General features: G+C 45.2%; 2 protein-coding genes across 4 annotated transcripts in view; one reads left to right on the top strand and one right to left on the bottom strand.

Moving 5' to 3' along the window:
• rapgefl1 (Rap guanine nucleotide exchange factor (GEF)-like 1) overlaps positions 1-12,558 on the bottom strand; it is a 129,195-nt gene extending 116,637 nt beyond the window's left edge. Inside the window, exon 1 of the mRNA XM_070863980.1 lies at positions 12,514-12,558. The gene's annotated coding sequence lies outside the window, so the exon portion shown is untranslated. The remainder of the gene's footprint in view (positions 1-12,513) is intronic.
• med24 (mediator complex subunit 24) overlaps positions 1-20,345 on the top strand; it is a 590,098-nt gene that overhangs the window by 495,295 nt on the left and 74,458 nt on the right. For 2 of the 3 annotated variants that reach the window (XM_070864252.1, XM_070864251.1), the window contains exons 1-3: positions 12,726-12,811; positions 17,939-18,077; positions 20,066-20,148. The exons of the other annotated variant lie outside the window; for it this stretch is intronic. In XM_070864252.1, coding sequence (XP_070720353.1) covers positions 17,948-18,077; positions 20,066-20,148 — 213 coding nt within the window. In that variant the 5' untranslated portion in view covers positions 12,726-12,811; positions 17,939-17,947. Of the gene's footprint in view, positions 1-12,725; positions 12,812-17,938; positions 18,078-20,065; positions 20,149-20,345 lie in introns of those variants that run through there. 3 annotated transcript variants of the gene reach the window in all.

Below are 20,345 nucleotides of genomic sequence, written 5' to 3'. Positions count from 1 at the left end.
CTCATTGCACAATACTAGATCTAGTATTGTGGCAATGACAATTGGGGTGAAATTGTACATGGTGTGCCACACAAGTGTTTAAACTGTTGGTCCTTTGAGATGAATTTGCTCCTTTATGGAGTTTGAGGTCCAAGGTGTGCCACAAGGTGCTTTACAGATTTTGGTGCCGCCCTGAACTATAGAGTACTGTGCAATGTCAGAAGCGTCGAAAATTCAGGTGTACTGGCTGTCATCTGATTTCTATATCTGGTTCTATCCTACTGTGTGCTGATCTGTTTGCATCTTCTGCCTGTCAGCATGTAAAATCCAAACACAGAGTTGTTCTGACTGACACTCACATTTCAGAGTTTTTTGTTCATGCACGATTGCGTGGAAACCAGATTTTGAGGAAAGAGTATGAAGTAATGCATGTCAAAGGTCGCACTGATTGCTGTGCCTCACTGTACCTTGTGCAATGCAAGTGCATTTTTGCTCTAGTTATACTGAAAAAAAATCAATGAGCACACCAATGTTGCAACAACTGATGTGATACTTTATTATTTAACAGAAATTCTTATTTGTCACTTTGGCTCAGTTGGTGGTACACTTTCCTCTGAGTCAGAAGGTCATGGGTTTAAACCTCACTTCAGGACATGAGCATATAATCTAAATTGACAGTTCAGTGAAATTCTGAAGGAGTGTTGCAATGCTGGAGCACTATTTGAAGAAGAGGAAAGAGTTCTCCCAGTGTTCAAATCAACATTCCACCCTCAGCCAACTGCATCAAAACAGATGAACTGGCCAATCATCATCTCGCTGTTTCTGGGATTTTGCTGTGCACAAAATGGCTGTTGTGCTGGCCCATACACTTCAAAGTAATTAATTGTGTGATGTGCTCGGAGACATACCTGAGAGAGTTATATAGGATTACATCGGATATACGACCCAGAAACAGGACATTGGGCCCAACCAGTCCATGCCGACATTTATGCTCCACTCGAGTCTCCTCCCGTCTTTCCTCATCTAAATCTATCAGCATAACCCTCGATTCCCTTCTCTCTCATCTGCTTGTCTAGCCTCCTCTTAAATGCATTTATACTATTCGTATCAACCACGAGTTCCACATTCTCACCACTCTTTGGGTAAAGAAGTTTCTGCTGAATTCCCTATTGGATTTCTTAGTGACTATCTTATATTGATGGCCTCTAGTTATGCTTTTCCCCACAAGTGGAAACATTCTCTCTGTATCGACTCCATCAAAACCTTTCATAATTTTAAAGACCTCTATTAGGTCACCCCCTCAGCCTTCTTTTTTCAAGAGAAAAGAGATCCAGCCTGTTCATCCTTTCCTGATATGTATACCCTCGCATTTCTGGTATCATCCTTGTAAATCTTCTCTGCATCCTCTCCAGTGCCTCTATATCCTTTTTTTAATAAGGCAGCCAGAACTGTGTGGACTTGATAAGGTATTTCATTGATGCAAATCTTCCTTTCCGTTGTACAAAGTTGATGTCACAATAGAATTATCTTTTCCAGTTCATTATTTTTCTATTAGTTGTCCCACCAGAAACCACAGCCTGGTTCACGAGAGAACAATGGAAAATGGAGTGGGAGCATCACAGTTCTTTGTTATCAAGCCAAAAAAAGCTAGCAATGTAAAATGGCTGGCTGCTAGTGCAAGTTGTATCTTTATAATAAAGTATTAATTCAGGTATGTCACATTCCAAGATATTTTTGACCATTTTTCCACAGAAAGTATTTGGAAAAAGAGTTCCTTTAAAAGTGTGGGTTAAAAGCATAGTGTATTACGTCAAGTGGAACAAAGTTTGAGTCAGTAGGTAATTAAGATGTAAATGAGCTAGGCTTTATGTGTAACATATTAAGTAATTCATTGACTATTCTCAGTAATCAGTGAACACCTCACACCCATTGTGTTAAAGTTTTCTGATCACTTCCCAACTGGGAACTGTTAGAAACATAGAAACATAGAAAATAGGTGCAGGAGTAGGCCATTCGGCCCTTCTAGCCTGCACCGCAATTCAATGAGTTCATGGCTGAACATGCAACTTCAGTACCCCATTCCTGCTTTCTCACCATACCCCTTGATTCCCCTAGTAGTAAGGACTTCATCTAACTCCTTTTTGAATATATTTAGTGAATTGGCCTCAACAACTTTCTGTGGTAGAGAATTCCACAGGTTCACCACTCTGGGTGAAGAAATTCCTCCTCATCTCGGTCCTAAATGGCTTCCCCCTTATCCTTAGACTGTGTCCCCTGGTTCTGGACTTCCCCAACATTGGGAACATTCTTCCTGCATCTAACCTGTCTAACCCCGTCAGAATTTTAAACGTTTCTATGAGGTCCCCTCTCATTCTTCTGAACTCCAGTGAATACAAGCCCAGTTGATCCAGTCTTTCTTGATAGGTCAGTCCCGCAATCCCGGGAATCAGTCTGGTGAACCTTCGCTGCACTCCCTCAATAGCAAGAATGTCCTTCCTCAGGTTAGGAGACCAAAACTGTACACAATACTCCAGGTGTGGCCTCACCAAGGCCCTGTACAATTGTAGCAACACCTCCCTGCCCCTGTACTCAAATCCCCTCGCTATGAAGGCCAACATGCCATTTGCTTTCTTAACCGCCTGCTGTACCTGCATGCCAACCTTCAATGACTGATGTACCATGACACCCAGGTCTCTTTGCACCTGCCCTTTTCCTAATCTGTCACCATTCAGATAATAGTCTGTCTCTCTGTTAGGAAATAAAACAGAATGTTCGACACTTAAAGGGCAGTCGGGCTTTTGGAAAATGGACATTGTACAGGCAGGCAGTCAGGTAGCACATGTGTGTGAAAGATAGAAGACTGCAGTGAGAGGAGATACTGTCCTGGTCTGTGGGACACAATGGCAATGGGTTATTCTGTTTGTTAAGTAAGATGACCTAATAAAGTGGGGTAGCATAGCGTAGTCAGTATTTTCATGTGATCATGCAGAAGTAAGATGCATCGATTGAACTAAGAGAATTTGACTATAACTATTGTTCTGTATACTCGCCTTGCTCTGGGATAAAGGAGCTTAATGATGCAAATCATCCACCTTCGGAGAGAAAGGTGCAAAATACATGGAGATCTGGTCCAGATCACAAGGGAATTTTAAAGTTACACCCCTGGGCCCCACAATCGTATCAGCAGATATAGGGCAGTGTGAGTCAACTCCTATAAAAGTAGGACACTTAAGGGGGCGAAATTCCCCTATTGTGTGCCTCCCGTTAGCACCTATGGGGGGCGCTAACGGGGCGTGAAAGTGTTTTTGACCGGGGGAGTTAGTGGAGGCACGAATTCAGGCGTGCCATGGCTTGCTAGTAGTACCCCGGGCCACTGTGCCTCCAGCAGTGACGTCATCACCGTCTGCGGCGACCCCTTTTTGCCCCGTGGTGGAAATTGTGCAGCGCCCGCGAGACCACCACGGGCGATGCCCACGCCAACCTCACGGGTCGCGAACCCGGCCGCACACCGATCGCGTGGCGAAACATAAAGGGGAGGTGCGCTGTGCCATACGCTGCCATCTTTTTTGTTTACCCCCCTTACCGGTCGGGCTGTTATCCGATGCGTTCGTAGGGTCTGCTCCGCGATCGTGCAGCCCAACACTCCATTTTGATGCTGGGCTACGGCACCCTGCATTTTTGGTGGCCCAGTGGAGGCCATCAAAGGGCCTGCAGCGCTCGCAGCGTCTCGATGCGCCCGAGTAGTGCCCCCGAGCCCGTCCCCGAGAGAAAGTGGAGTGTGCATTATTGCGCTCCACTTGCTGTGAAGGGTGGTAACCCCAATTTCGCTTCCAGGGCGGGACTTGAAAGGTTACCGCCCCTAACCAGGGCGATAGCCAAATTCGGCCCCTTTGACTGATTAAGGGGGCGGAGGGTGTCTGATGTCACTGAACCCAAGAAGGCATGGACAGCAGACCTGAATTTTGAATAATGTATATGCTTCATTGGGTGCTGGAGTTATTGAGTGCAGACTGAACGTTCAAAGCTCTCCAGATTATTTTAAATGCCCTCAGAATTAGCACAGAAGCAGTTTAGTCCACATGAACTAAAATGCTAAATGTCATTTATGTTTGACCTTCATTTTTAATGAAAGGAACTAGCAAATACTTAGCTAAAGCTCATAAATATAATCTCTGTCACTATTTGTACTGCACTTTTTCCGACAGACAGGCCCCGAATCATTCCCTCCACATGGTGCCGAGAAGCAGGACCTGAGGTCCAAGTCTCCGCAGAGGCCCCGACTCTCTTCGCCCACTCAGGCCCCAGCCGGCCCCGGCGGGCGGGCAGCCAAGAGCGGCGGCCAGGGGGTCATGTAGTTTGCGGCTTTGTTTGCGAGTGTGCTAGAGGGGGAGAGAGAGACTGGGACGGCGGGGGGAGAGAGAGAGAGGCTGGAGGGGAGAGAGAGAAACTGGGTGAGGGAGAGGGAGTGAGGGACTGGGTGAGGGAGAGGGAGAGGGAGAGAGGGACTAGGTGAGGGAGAGGGAGAGAGGGACTGGGGGGAGAGAGAGAGACTGTGAGGGGGGGGGAAAGAGAGACAGGTGGGGGGGTGGGGGATCAGAGGGGAGAGAGGGAACTCAGGGAAGATGAATCATGCTCCTCCAACCCCCTACAAGGGACATCGTTGGAGTGGATGATATCCAGAAGTCACAACTCTCTAACTATTCACTTCATACCCAATAAACCTGTTAGCAATCTGTACACAATGCCCCATCTATGGTGGGGGCGGGGCGAAAGGATGCACTTGCACTAGGGTAAGGCACTTTGGCTGGGGAGGGATGTACTTGGACTGGGGTACAGGACTTTGGCTGGCCCTTGCTGTCTTCTGGGGAGCTCTGTCCTCTGTCGCTTCAGGAAATCAAAGTGGATCGAGTCACAATTTGAAAAGTCAGTGAGACCTTGGGATGATGGGCGGTTCCAGTAACACATTCCAGTGAAATTTCAAAGTGTGGCTTATCCTCCAAGGGGACCAATCATAGACTAAGGGTGGAGCATGGCGGCCATTTTTACAGTACAAATATGTACGTCCAAATATAATAGAGATGTTTCAGTTGAAAGGAAAGGAATCTATTTTTCATGTCTGTTTTGCTCCAAACTTCCTTTTTTGAAAAGAAAAATTAGTTTTCCCAAAACTGGCTATTTGTTGCACCTCCTCAATCCCTCTGGCCAGGCTAACCTTCTGGGACACTCTTTCAAATGCACAGTGTATCAACGAGGGTTTGTCAGACGTCAGCACAATGCAGCATTCATCAGGTAACCCCCAACCTCAAGCTTTCTTTTTGAAAAAAGCATAATATTCCTCAGTACGTCTTGGTAAACCCGATTTTCGTATTGTTCAACCTTCAAAACAATGGCACAGTTTTCAAGCTGCAAAGATGATGTGCCACTTGCCAACAAAACCTCTGTTGCGGATCTTGTCCCTTCCCAGAAAAAGACAGGCTCACCACAATAGCATTCATGTGTCATATCCGATATTACAAACTTGCATACCTGAACTCTTAGTCTTTCTCTCCTTAGTCTAATGAGATTTGGGAGAGCTATGAAGGTGTGACGAAAGAAGCTATTTACTCAAAGCCACATGCTATATTTCATATTCATCAATTTTAGGAAAGGTTAATTTAAAATAGTGCTCTTCATGGCGATCTCTTCCTTCTCCCTTACTGTTTTGTTATTTACTACAGTATTGCCCTTTGATTTGCAACGCCGCAATTAGAGCAAGTGACAACATGTCCTTAAACAAAACAGAAAAATGCAGAAGCTCTTGACATTTTGACAGATGAGCAGATTAGATAAAGGTTATACAACCTTCGTGTCAGTTTGGAACAGAATAAAGAATCTCACAAATCTCAGAGCAATATGTGTTCAGACGTGGTATAGCTGGAGGATATTAATGTTTTATTATTATTCAAATTCTGGCAGCTTCCAACCAATCCTTAACAATACATGCATCACCCTCAAACTGAGCAAATTTTTCTGACAGTATTCGACTACAATTAAAGCTTCAGCAGCCAAATCAAGTTTTTTTTGGAGCTAAGCCGTATGGATGAGCGAAGGAATTGGTGGCGACCACCATATCAACACTTCTTGTAACTCAGAATATTGAGGACCTCCGACAAGTACTGTTGTCATAAATAGGAATGGTTTGACGATGTCAATGCAGGGAGACAGAGGGAAACAAAAAGGAGACAAAAGCAAAAGACAGAAAGGAGATGAGGAAAAGTGGAGGGCAGAGAAACCCAAGGCAAAGAACAAAAATGGCCACTGTACAGCAAAATTCTAAAAGGACAAAGGGTGTTAAAAAAACAAGCCTGAAGGCTTTGTGTCTTAATGCAAGGAGTATCCGTAATAAGGTGGATGAATTAACTGTGCAAATAGATGTTAACAAATATGATGTGATTGGGATTACGGAGATCTGGCTCCAGGATGATCAGGGCTGGGAACTCAACATCCAGGGGTATTCAACATTCAGGAAGGATAGAATAAAAGGAAAAGGAGGTGGGGTAGCATTGCTGGTTAAAGAGGAGATTAATGCAATAGTTAGGAAGGACATTAGCTTGGATGATGTGGAATCTATATGGGTAGAGCTGCAAACACCAAAGGGCAAAAAACGTTAGTGGGAGTTGTGTACAGACCTCCAAACAGTAGTAGTGATGTTGGGGAGGGCATCAAACAGGAAATTAGGGGTGCATGCAATAAGGGTGCAGCAGTTATAATGGGTGACTTTAATATGCACATAGATTGGGCTAACCAAACTGGAAGCAATACAGTGGAGGAGGATTTCCTGGAGTGCATAAGGGATGGTTTTCTAGATCAATATGTCGAGGAACCAACTAGGGGGGAGGCCATCTTAGACTGGGTGTTGTGTAATGAGAGAGGATGAATTAGCAATCCCGTTGTGCGAGGCCCCTTGGGGAAGAGTGACCATAATATGGTGGAATTCTGCATTCGGATGGAGAATGAAACAGTTAATTCAGAGACCATGATCCAGAACTTAAAGAAGGGTAACTTTGAAGGTATGAGGCGTGAATTGGCTAGGATAGATTGGCGAATGATACTTAAAGGGTTGACTGTGGATGGGCAATGGCAGACATTTAGAGACCACATGGATGAACTACAACAATTGTACATTCCTGTCTGGCGTAAAAATAAAAAAGGGAAGGTGGCTCAACCGTGGCTATCAAGGGAAATCAGGGATAATATTAAAGCCAAGGAAGTGGCATACAAATTGGCCAGAAATAGCAGCGAACCCGGAGACTGGGAGAAATTTAGAACTCAGCAGAGGAGGACAAAGGGTTTGATTAGGGCAGGGAAAATGGAGTACGAGAAGAAGCTTGCAGGGAACATTAAGACGGATTACATATCTATAGAAACTTTTGCAAAGAGAAAAAGGTTAGTAAAGACAAACGTAGGTCCCCTGCAGTCAGAATCAGGGGAAGTCATGATGGGGAACAAAGAAATGGCGGACCAATTGAACAAGTACTTTGGTTCGGTATTCACTAAGGAGGACACTAACAACCTTCTGGATATAAAAGGGGTCAGAGGGTCTAGTAAGGGGGAGGAACTGAGGGATTATTATTAGTCGGGAAATTGTGTTGGGGAAATTGATGGGACTGAAGGCCGATAAATCCCCAGGGCCTGATGGACTGCATCCCAGAGTACTTAAGGAGGTGGCCTTGGAAATAGCAGATGCATTGACAATCATTTTCCAACATTCCATTTACTCTGAATCAGTTCCTATCGTGTGGAGGGTAGCCCCACTTGTAACCCCACTTTTTAAAAAAGGAGGGAGAGAGAAAACAGGGAATTATAGACCGGTCAGCCTGACATCGGTAGTGGGTAAAATGATGGAATCAATTATTAAGGATGTCTTAGCAGTGCATTTGGAAAGAGGTGACATGATAGGTCCAAGTCAGCATGGATTTGTGAAAGGGAAATCATGCTTGACAAATCTTCTGGAATTTTTTGAGGGTGTTTCCAGTAGAGTGGACAAGGGAGAACTAGTTGATGTGGTGTATTTGGACTTTCAGAAGGCTTTCGACAAGGTCCCACACAAGAGATTAATGTGCAAAGTTAAAGCACATGGGATTGGGGGTAGTGTGCAGACAGGAAGCAAAGAGTAGGAGTTAATGGGTACTTTTCAGAATGGCAGGCGGTGACTAGTGGGGTACCGCAAGGTTCTGTGCTGGAGCCCCAGCTGTTTACACTGTACATTAATGATTTGGACGAGGGGATTAAATGTAGTATCTCCAAATTTGCGGATGACACTAAGTTGGGTGGCAGTGTGAGCTGTGAGGAGGATGCTATGAGGCTGCAGAGCGACTTGGATAGGTTAGGTGAGTGGGCAAATGCATGGCAGATGAAGTATAATGTGGATAAATGTGAGGTTATTCACTTTGGTGGTAAAAACAGAGAGACAGACTATTATCTGAATGGTGACAGATTAGGAAAAGGGGAGGTGCAACGAGACCTGGGTGTCATGGTACATCAGTCATTGAAGGTTGGCATGCAGGTACAGCAGGTGGTTAAAAAAGCAAATGGCATGTTGGCCTTCATAGCAAGGGGATTTGAGTACAGGGGCAGGGAGGTGTTGCTACAGTTGTACAGGGCCTTGGTGAGGCCACACCTGGAGTATTGTGTACAGTTTTGGTCTCCTAACCTGAGGAAGGACATTCTTGCTATTGAGGGAGTGCAGCGAAGGTTCACCAGACTGATTCCCGGGATGGCGGGACTGACCTATCAAGAAAGACTGGATCAACTGGGCTTGTATTCACTGGAGTTCAGATGAATGAGAGGGGATCTCATAGAAACGTTTAAAATTCTGATGGGTTTAGACAGGTTTGATGCAGGAAGACTGTTCCCAATGTTGGGGAAGTCCAGAACCAGGGGTCACAGTCTAAGGATAAGGGGTAAGCCATTTAGGACCGAGATGAGGAGAAACTTCTTCACCCAGAGAGTGGTGAACCTGTGGAATTCTCTACCACAGAAAGTTGTTGAGGCCAATTCACTAAATATATTCAAAAAGGAGTTAGATGTAGTCCTTACTACTAGGGGGAATCAAGGGGTATGGCGAGAAAGCATGAATGGGGTACTGAAGTTGCATGTTCAGCCATGAACTCATTGAATGGCGGTGCAGGCTAGAAGGGCCGAATGGCCTACTCCTGCACCTATTTTCTATGTTTGTATGTTTCTATGTCATGCTCCCAGGGGAGACAGCCATGCTCACAGGGAGCATAGGTCGGAGGTGGGCTTTCAACACTGTAGCTCAGCTTCTGCAGCATCCAATCCCTGGGATTGTGTAATGTGTCCGAATGTATCACATCTGGAGTTTTGTTTCGTGCTGATCAAGGCAAGAGATGTGAGTGCTGGCAAATGAATCACTTTCCTACTTCAGACAACCAGTGTCAAGGACTCCCAGGTCAGGCACAACCTCAACTACAAACATCACTGTGGTACTGCCCCAGTGTCGTATTTCCATTTCCCATACCAAGACAACTAGATGCGGGTGATTACGAATTTAGTGGTAAATTAAGTACAATTTTGCACTGTGAGCTCATTCCACTAAGCTGTGTTGAAACTAACCGAATTGATATCACGCAGTACATATTCTGGTGAAGGGTTACACCCAATATCTTAATCTCTCTTTCAAATACCAAATGACCTGCTGTATATTTCCTGAATTTTATCTCTCTTGCTCATGTTCTTCCTGCCAGTTTTCTGTGCATTTTTTCTGTAACTTTGCTGACTTTCTTCTCTGTTAACCTTGCTCTCTCCCTCCCAGCACACCTCAGAAACAGCAATAATCATTTCATAACCAATGCTGAAACTGTCACAGCTGTAGTACAAAGGGCAGCACAAAACTCCATGTGGGAATTGGCATCTCTGTGCCAGGAACTACTGCATTCGCTGGTGCCCAAACCTGGTGGCGTGTATTTGCTTCATGGGTTCTTTGCTTAAGAATTCATAGCAACACTTTACTGTTAAGAATAGTTGGTTTATTAGCAAAGGTTTAACAATCACACTGCACATTACCAGTTTATCCACCAAGCTCACAACCACCTGCCTCATCGTGGACCCCCTGAACCCAACTGGCTGGGGTTTTATTGAGTCTTGTGAACATCACGTGACTAGCTAAGCCACTCACAAGTCAACAGCTCTACCTCTTTTAGAGTCTATCTGCAAAACATAAAACATTTATCCGTGCCACCCGACCTGGATGACACACCAGACATTTACAAGGCCCTTTTTTTTTTCGGTTTTCAACAGCTCTACCAACCTGTGAGCACTCACAGGTGCACACATTACACCTGGGTAAAAGCACCTCCAGGTGTGGGACTATACTACACAGACCAGAAGATCACAGGCACTCAACTCCTGGTCTGACTTGGTCTGGCCTGAGTTAGCTACAGTCACCTGGAGTATGTGTAGAGACACTGATTAGCTTCAGTGGACCTTGGCTGGGGAAAGGAAAACATTCAGCCACGTTTCTTGCCCCTCTTAAAGTGTGCATGTGTGGATTTCTGGTGAGAACCGAATTGGGCCAGGCTGTGATGTCCCTAACAGGCATATAACCTGCCACTGCCTCGCCAAAGGGGCAGTTCTTCATTAGGGGCAGTCTGCTCCTTGGCGAGGTAATGGAGGGCTACTGATGCGTGTGGGGTTATAGCTCAGGACAAACAGGAATCTGTTCAATCTCCGCCACTTCCAGGCCAGATCCAAGGTCGTCCTATCCTCCATCATCGAACTGCAGTACACAGACGACGCCTGCGTCTGCGCACACTCGGAGACCGAACTCCAAACCATCGTCAACACCTTCACCGAGGCATAGGAGAGCACGGACCTTACACTAAACATCTGTAAGACAAAGGTCCTTTACCAACCCACCCCCGCCACACAGCACTGCACCCTGGTCATCAAAATCCACGACAAGGCCTTGGACAACGTGAACCATTTGCCTCGGGAGCCGACTGTCAACAAGGGCAGACATTGACGATGAGGTCCAACACCGCCTTCAGTGTGCCAGCGCAGCCTTCGGTTGCCTGAGGAAGAGAGTGTTTGAAGACCAGGACCTCAAACCCGGTACCAAGCTCATGGTCTACAGAGCAGTGATGATACCCACTCTCCTATATGGCTCAGAGACATGGACTATGTACAGCGGGCACCTTAAAACACTGGAGAAGTACCATCAATGCTGCTTCCGCAAGATCCTGAAAATCCATTGGCAGGACAGGCGCACCGACATTTGTGTCCTCGCTCAGGCCAATATCCCCAGCAGTGAAGCACTGACCACGCTCGATCAGCTCCACTGGACTGGCCATATCGCCCACATGCCAGACACGAGACTCCCAAAACAAGCGCTCTACTTGTAGCTCCGACACGGCAAGCGAGCCCCAGGTGGGCAAAGGAAATGCTTCAAGGAGACCCTCAAAGCCTCCTTGAAAAAAATTTAACATCCCCATCGACACCTGGAAATCCCTGGCCCAAGACCGCCCTAAGTGGAGGAAAAACATCTGGGAAGACGCTGAGCACCTCGAGTACCTTCGTCGAGAGCAAGCTGAAGCCAAGCGTAGACAGCGGAAGGAGCGTGCGGCAAACCAGACCTCCCCACCCGCCCGTTCCTTCAACCACCGTCTGCCCCACCTGTGACAGAGACTGTAGGTCCCGCATTGGACTCTTCAGTCACCTGAGAACTCATTTCTAGTGTGGAAGCAAGTCATCCTCGACTCCGAGGGACTGCCTATGATGATGATGATGATGTACTTCAGCAGATATAAGACAGGGAGAGGGGAGGATGGGCAGCAAATTGAAAAACAAATAGGAGAATGCCTCTAACTCTGGGAATATGAAAAACATTAATGTAAACACGTTTTGCTGTTGCATTGAAAAACATAATGACCAAGAAACCAATTCGATCGAGTTCATGCAAATAACTCTGTCACTCTGGGCTGAATGTTTAATGGGGCAGGGAAAAAAAACATGGCATTTATTTCTGCTGATAAAAAGACACATAGATGGACTTTAGCACGCCTGGAGTCAGATTTCTGGGAGTGGAGTCGCGGCACATTGGACTTACATGAAGTATCATGTACGCTCACACCCAAAAAGCAAGCTGACCCCATTTGCCGGGAAGCAGAGGGCGCAACAGAATCAATCGCACATCTGTCACTGCACCCAACCTGCAGGCAGGGGGGCGGGACAGTCTGCATTAGGATTACAATCCTGCAACTATTAAAACAATTACAATCAAATGCTTCAGACAGACACAGACAGCCTCAGGAGGGGATGCAAGTGTTAAAAAAAAAGGGAATTGTGGCACAACCTTTGGACCCCAACCAGGATCAATGACATTTAATAGGTAGACAAACATCCCACATCACATAAAACACAGGCATTCGTGCTTCAATATACGCCACACACACGCACCAGTCTCAGGTGGATGGTCCCATGATATTTTAGAAGCAGGTCTCATGTATTCTCAAAAGCAAAAGCGGTCTGACTTACCATTTCTGCGCTGCCAAAGCAGGTGACAGGGAGCTGGCCGCGGTGCGCTCTGGGAGTGTAGTCCTGCCCTCCCGCGTCTCCCGCACACTCACCGCCCGCGCGGACTACAACTCCCACAGCGCATCGCGCCCGCCGCCACCTCATTGACTTGATTGGTTCGATGTGACTTGCGTTCCGCCAATTGCTGCCCAGCTTGTTGGCTGGTGTGGTGGTTGTTCGATAACATGGCCGAGTGTTTTGCTTGAGGCGCAAGTTGTCGGAGCGGCGCTGAGTTTGGGATTTAGTCAGAAATATTCAGGTAAAGCGCCCTCTGACTGTCTGCGTTACTTTTGTATTTGGATGAAGGTTCGTTGTTGCAGCTTGATTCCCCCAACATGGCTCATCATAAACTGGCAGCCCAGCTCAAATATAACCAATGATGGAGTGGCAACCAAACTAGCATAACTAACTATAGACTGGCAACCAAACTAGCATAACTAACTATAGACTGGCAGCCAAACAAAGCATAACTAACTATAGACTGGCAACCAAACTAGCATAACTAACTATACACTGGCACCCACATCAAGCATAACTAACTATAGACTGGCACCCAAACTAGCATAACTAACTATAGACTGGCAGCCAAACCAAGCATAACTAACTATAGACTGGCACCCACACCAAGCATAACTAACTATAGACTGGCAACCAAACTAGGATAACTAACTATAGACTGGCAACCAAACCAGCATAACTAACTATAGACTGGCACCCAAACCAGCATAACTAACTATAGACTGGCACCCAAACCAAACATAACTAACTATAGACTGGCAACCAAACTAGCATAACTAACTATAGACTGGCACCCAAACCATGCATAACTAACTATAGACTGGCAACCAAACTAGCATAACTAACTATAGACTGGCAACCAAACTAGCATAACTAACTATAGACTGGCAGCCAAACCAAGCATAACTAACTATAGACTGGCACCCAAACCAAGCATGACTAACTATAGACTGGCAGCCAAACCAAGCATGACTAACTATAGACAGGCAACCAAACTAGCATAACTAACTATAGACTGGCAGCCAAACCAAGCATAACTAACTATAGACTGGCAACCAAACTAGCATAACTAACTATAGACTGGCAACCAAACCAAGCATAACTAACTATAGACTGGCACCCAAACCAAGCATAACTAACTAACTATAGACTGGCAGCCAAACCAAGCATAACTAACTATAGACTGGCAACCAAACTAGCATAACTAACTATAGACTGGCACCCACACCAAGCATAACTAACTATAGACTGGCACCCAAACCATGCATAACTTACTATAGACTGGCAACCAAACTAGCATAACTAACTATAGACTGGCAGCCAAACCAAGCATAACTAACTATAGACTGGCACCCAAACCAAGCATGACTAACTATAGACTGGCAGCCAAACCAAGCATGACTAACTATAGACTGGCAACCAAACTAGCATAACTAACTATAGACTGGCAGCCAAACCAAGCATAACTAACTATAGACTGGCAACCAAACTAGCATAACTAACTATAGACTGGCAGCCAAACCAAGCATAACTAACTATAGACTGGCACTCAAACCAAGCATAACTAACTAACTATAGACTGGCAGCCAAACCAAGCATAACTAACTATAGACTGGCAACCAAACTAGCATAACTAACTATAGACTGGCACCCACACCAAGCATAACTAAGTATAGACTGGCACCCAAACCATGCATAACTAACTATAGACTGGCAACCAAACTAGCATAACTAACTATAGACTGGCAGCCAAACCAAGCATAACTAACTATAGACTGGCACCCAAACCAAGCATGACTAACTATAGACTGGCAGCCAAACCAAGCATGACTAACTATAGACTGGCAACCAAACTAGCATAACTAACTATAGACTGGCAGCCAAACCAAGCATAACTAACCATAGACTGGCAACCAAACTAGCATAACTAACTATAGACTGGCAGCCAAACCAAGCATAACTAACTATAGACTGGCACTCAAACCAAGCATAACTAACTAACTATAGACTGGCAGCCAAACCAAGCATAACTAACTATAGACTGGCAACCAAACTAGCATAACTAACTATAGACTGGCACCCACACCAAGCATAACTAAGTATAGACTGGCACCCAAACCATGCATAACTAACTATAGACTGGCAACCAAACTAGCATAACTAACTATAGACTGGCAGCCAAACCAAGCATAACTAACTATAGACTGGCACTCAAACCAAGCATGACTAACTATAGACTGGCAGCCAAACCAAGCATGACTAACTATAGACTGGCAACCAAACTAGCATAACTAACTATAGACTGGCACCCAAACCAAGCATAACTAACTATAGACTGGCACCCAAACCAAGCATAACTAACTATAGACTGGCACCCAAACTAAGCATAACTAACTATAGACTGGCACCCAAACCAAGCATAACTAACTATAGACTGGCACCCAAACTAGCATAACTAATTATAGACTTTGCATTTCAGTACCCCAGCTGAAATATAGCTAACCGTAATCTTACATCCTGAACCAAACATCACTCAAAAAAACTGGCACCTAAAACCACTGACTGGCAAAGCAGCTGGACTATAGCTAACCATGCACTACCACCTCCAACACCACCATATGTATCCAAATGTAACCCTAATGCGTTGTATAGCCAACTACAGACTCTGCCCTCCCCACCCCACCCCATCCCATCCAACTATGTCATAGCTCAGCATAAACAAGCACTCCCAATCCAACAATAGATTGGTCTGCCAAATTAATTCTACTATAGGTTGGCATACTTACTCCAAATGTTCCAGTAGTTAACCATAACACTAACTTGCCTGTCTATGTCGCCTTTAACATGACTAAAAAAGCAATAAAGAAAGGGAAGATAGATTACGAAGGTAAACTTGCGCAAAACATAAAAACAGATAATAAAAGCTTTTACAGATATATAAAACGGAAAGGAGTGACTAAAGTAAATGTTGGTCCCTTAGAAGATGAAAAGGGGGATTTAATAATGGGAAATGTGGAAATGGCTGAGACCTTAAACAATTATTTTGCTTCTGTCTTCACAGTGGAAGACACAAAAACCATGCCAAAAATTGCTGGTCATAGGAATGTGGGAAGGGAGGGCCTTGAGATGATCACTATCACTAGTGAGGTAGTGCTGGACAGGCTAATGGGATTGAAGGTAGACAAGTCGCCTGGTCCTGATGAAATGCATCCCAGGGTATTAAAAGAGATGGCGGAAGTTATAGCAGATGCATTCGTTATAATCTACCAAAATCCTCTGGACTCTGGGGAGGTACCAGCGGATTGGAGAGCAGCTAATGTAACGCCTCTGTTTAAAAAAAGGGGGCAGGCAAAAGGCAGGTAACTATAGGCCGGTTAGTTTAACATCTGTAGTGGGGAAAATGCTTGAAACTATTATTAAGGAAGAAATAGCGGGACATCTGGATAGGAATAGTGCAATCAAGCAGACGCAGCATGGATTCATGAAAGGGAAATCATGTTTAACTAACTTACTGGAATTCTTTGAGGATATAACGAGCATGGTGGAAAGAGGTGTACCGATGGATGTGTATTTAGATTTCCAAAAGGCATTCGATAAGGTGCCACACAAAAGGTTACTGCAGAAGATAAAGGTACGCGGAGTCAGTGGAAATGTATTAGCATGGATAGAGAATTGGCTGGTTAACAGAAAGCAGAGAGTCGGGATAAATGGGTCCTTTTCGGGTTGGAAATCAGTGGTTAGTGGTGTGCCACAGGGATCAGTGCTGGGACCACAACTGTTTACAATATACATAGATGACCTAGAGGAGGGGACAGAGTGTAGTGCAACAAAATTTGCAGATGACACTAAGATTAGTGGGAAAGCGGGTTGTGTAGAGGACTCGGAGAGGCTACAAGGAGATTTGGATAGGTTAAGCGAATGGGCTAGGGTTTGGCAGATGGAATACAATGTCGGAAAGTGTGAGGTCATCCACCTTGGGGGAAAAAAAACAGTAAAAGGGAATATTATTTGAATGGGGAGAAATTACAACATGCTGTGGTGCATGAAACCCAAAAGGTTGGTTTGCAGGTGCAGCAGGTGATCAGGAAGGCAAATGGAATGTTGGCCTTCATTGCGAAAGGGATGGAGTACAAAAGCAGGGAGGTGTTGCTGCAACTGTATAAGGTATTGGTAAGGCCGCACCTGGAGTACTGCGTGCAGTTTTGGTCACCTTACTTAAGGAAGGATATACTAGCTTTGGAAGGGGTACAGAGACGATTCACTGGGCTGATTCGAGAAATGAGGGGGTTACCTTATGATGATAGATTGAGTAGACTGGGTCTTTACTCCTAGGAGTTCAGAAGGATGAGGGGTGATCTTATAGAAACATTTAAAATCATGAAAGGGATAGACAAGATAGAAGCAGAGAGGTTGTTTCCATTGGTGGGGGAGACTAGAACTAGGGGGCACAGCCTCAAAATAAGGAGGAGCCAATTTAAAACCGAGTTGAGAAGGAATTTCTTCTCCCAGAGGGTTGTGAATCTGTGGAATTCTCTGCCCAAGGAAGCAGTTGAGGCTGGCTCATTGAATGTTTTCAAGTCAAAGATAGATAGTTTTTAAGCAATAAGGGAATTAAGGGTTACGGAGAGAGGGCGGGTAAGTGGAGCTGAGTCCACGACCAGATCAGCCATGATCTTATTGAATGGCGGAGCAGGCTCGAGGGGCTAGATGGCCTACTCCTGTTCCTAATTCTTATGTTCTTATGTTCTTACTAAATGTCCCACAGCACTTTTCAGAAATATAGTGGACAAATGGATGATGAGCCACAGAAGCAGGGGCGATCAAAGGCTTGATCAAAGTGGTGGGCTTCAAGGACAGGAGTAGTTAGGGCAAACACCATTGCATCTTTTAAGCAGAGGAACATAAATGGTTTTGAATTGCTTGAGCAAAGAGCTGACAGGCACAATGGGCCAAATGTCTCCTGTATTGTAAATCTCTATGGTTCTACCTCTAATTGCTGTGGTTAATAGCAGCACTCAAGTGTTTATAAGCTCATCCTTGCATAACCTAAGTTTGGAAGGACAACATTTCCCGTTACCGCTGGATGTGATAGAAACATTTCAGCCATTCATGATTTAGCTTTAGTGACCCCCAACACTGCATTAGTTAGGCTTTTCCAGAGTCGGGATGTTTTAATCCTTTCCAACCATAACGTGGTTGCAATACACAAAGCCATAGTATTGCTAGGAGCCCTACTAATGATTCTTTTGCGTCCCTGAGACATGTTGATTGTTCTGTGACATTGTCATTGGGTAATGAAAACAGCAGGGCTGGCACAGTGAAAGTGCTTTCTTTTATTTATTTTTTCCCTTCCCTTTATCAATTCTAGGGCTGAGAGATGAAGGTGGTGAACCTGAGGCAGGCCATACTTCAGGCCTGGAAGGAGCGATGGACAGACTATCAATGGGCCATAAACATGAAAAAGCTTTTCCCAAAGGGTCCAACATGGGACCTCCTTGGACTCTCAGGTGAGACTCTCTACAGCAGGAAGCCTATATCTGCGATTGCTCAGCTGTTTAAAACAAAAAAACAAAAAGCTTATTAATGGATGAGTCTGTGGGCTCAATTTTGGCTGAGCCCGTTTTTCAGCGCACTTACCAGAGTTGCGCCGCTGATGTAGGTTCCCAGGTGGGCCGAAAAAAAATGTTGGAACTTTGGCCGCTGTCTGGCCTCTTCACTGCAGTCGTGCAGCATGGCCAGTCGTTCTGCGCTGAAAAATGTGCCGGGACATCTGCACATGCGCAAAGGTGATTTGTGATGTCCGCGCATGCGCAGTGGCGCTGCAAGTCTGGAACAGTCTCAATTGATGTAGGTCTCTCTGTCGGTTTGAGAGTGGCGATATTCTTCCTCCCTGTGTTGCTGGGCTCCTTTAGGTAAAATTCTCTGCATTTATTCTGCCTCCTTTGTTGGGCTAGGGGCGGGCAGGAGAACTAATAGAAATTACCGGCACTATTAGTTCTCCAGCCCGCCCCTAGCCCAGGCCGAGTGGCCTCCCGGTGCGTTGTCCCGCCCCTAGCCCAGGCCGAGTGGCCTCCCGGTGCGTTGTCCCGCCCCTAGCCCAGGCCGAGTGGCCTCCCGCACCCCTGCTGCCTTGCCGGGCCGAGTTTGAAGATGAAGGTAGGACTTCAATTTTTTATTTCTTACAGAATTGTTAGTACTTTTTGTTTGCAAACGTTGCTAAGGGTAAGGCTTGGTTGGTTCAGGTCCTCTCTGTTTCCTGCCCCTAGCCCAGGCCGAATGGCCTCCGATGTACCTACCTGCGCCGATTTCTTTAACTCTCCGCAAGGGTTTTCTGAAGTGGCCACATAAGCTTGCCTAAGTAGAAATGGAGCAATTATTAGCTGGCCAAAGTTGCCTAAATCGGCAGGACTGGCGTAGGTAGCTGGTAACACCCCCTTTTGAGAAAAAAATTACCAAAAAAAAATCTAACTGAGTTATGCTGGTGCAAATTGATTGGGAAAACTGGGGATTTTTAAGTTATGCCAGAAAAACCAAGTTACTCCAAAAAAAAATGGAGCAACTCCTGGCCAAAATTGAGCCCTTTGTTTCTTTTAAAAACAGAATTTGAAAATAGCTCTTTCTTTAACCCTTTAACAATTTAACCTGGCTGCTGGTGTTTAAAAATCTGATTGGATATCCATAACTAAACTGTAGGCAAATGGTCAGAAACAAAAACCCAGAAGCCTTACACTCATCTGGTCAGGTAGTATCTGTGAAGAGAACACATAAATTAATGTTTTGGGTGTAGATCCTTCTTCAAAACACCTTTCTAGCTGATGTTTTTTTCCCCAATTATAAGCTGTTGCGAATTGTGTTTGTACTCCATAATGGAACTGGGATTTGGGTTCCTACCAGAATGGAGTTTGTATCCTTAACCTTGAGTTTTCTTACCAGTCCACTGCAGGCACTGGCATGCTGGGTACTGCCTCATGGGCATCCATTGTCTTTGATTATTTCATCCAAGTGCCCATTGTTTATGCATGAGCCTAGAGCATGAGTTTCAGCAGACTGACTCGGTCCCATTGTGACCCAGCCTGATCCTAACCTCAACCGATGTCTGCAAGCGCCCACTTTCAAGCAGCTGTCATTAGTTTGGAATTGAGATGGGAACTGATTTCCTCACTCCTCCCCCAGCTGAGGGGTGCTGAGGCAAATTTATAGTGCCCTTTCAACCATCTCGGCTAAGATTGGCTAACATAGCATAGTCCAATAAAATCAAACCTGGGACTTTTCTATTTTGTAGGTCGGTACACAGCATACAGTACACTAAGCAGAGCCATCACAGGAGCAATGAAATCTGTCTTCAGTTTGCTATTTAATGTTTACAATTCTCTTTGAACTAGAAAAGGGAACCACTGCCAGTTTGTGGTATTACAAGGTACACAATATGCTTCAAGTTTTCCAGAGTGCTGTTGTTCACTAACTAAAATTGCTCTGATCTTTGAATTTCTTCTAGATCATCTCCTGGAACAGGCCCTGGTTGGCCCATCCCCCAATCCTCTGATTATGTCCTATTTGAAGTATGCCATTAGTTCACAGGTAAAGTGACTCAAAACTCCATATCTCAGTGGTGCCTGAGCTGTAGGCTGTGAGCCATATATGGTTCCTGAACCATAGTGTCTGACCCTTGAAGTCCAGACAACTCAATCATATTTACATTTGTTTTCCTTATTTACTGTGTGAACTTTGTGAGTGGAGATTTGGAAAGGGCTGCTTTTTATGATGTTGCCTCATTA

This window comes from Pristiophorus japonicus, chromosome 21, assembly GCF_044704955.1.
Source record: "Pristiophorus japonicus isolate sPriJap1 chromosome 21, sPriJap1.hap1, whole genome shotgun sequence".
NCBI lineage: Eukaryota > Metazoa > Chordata > Chondrichthyes > Pristiophoridae > Pristiophorus > Pristiophorus japonicus.
This window is presented reverse-complemented; position numbering and strand designations above follow the sequence as displayed.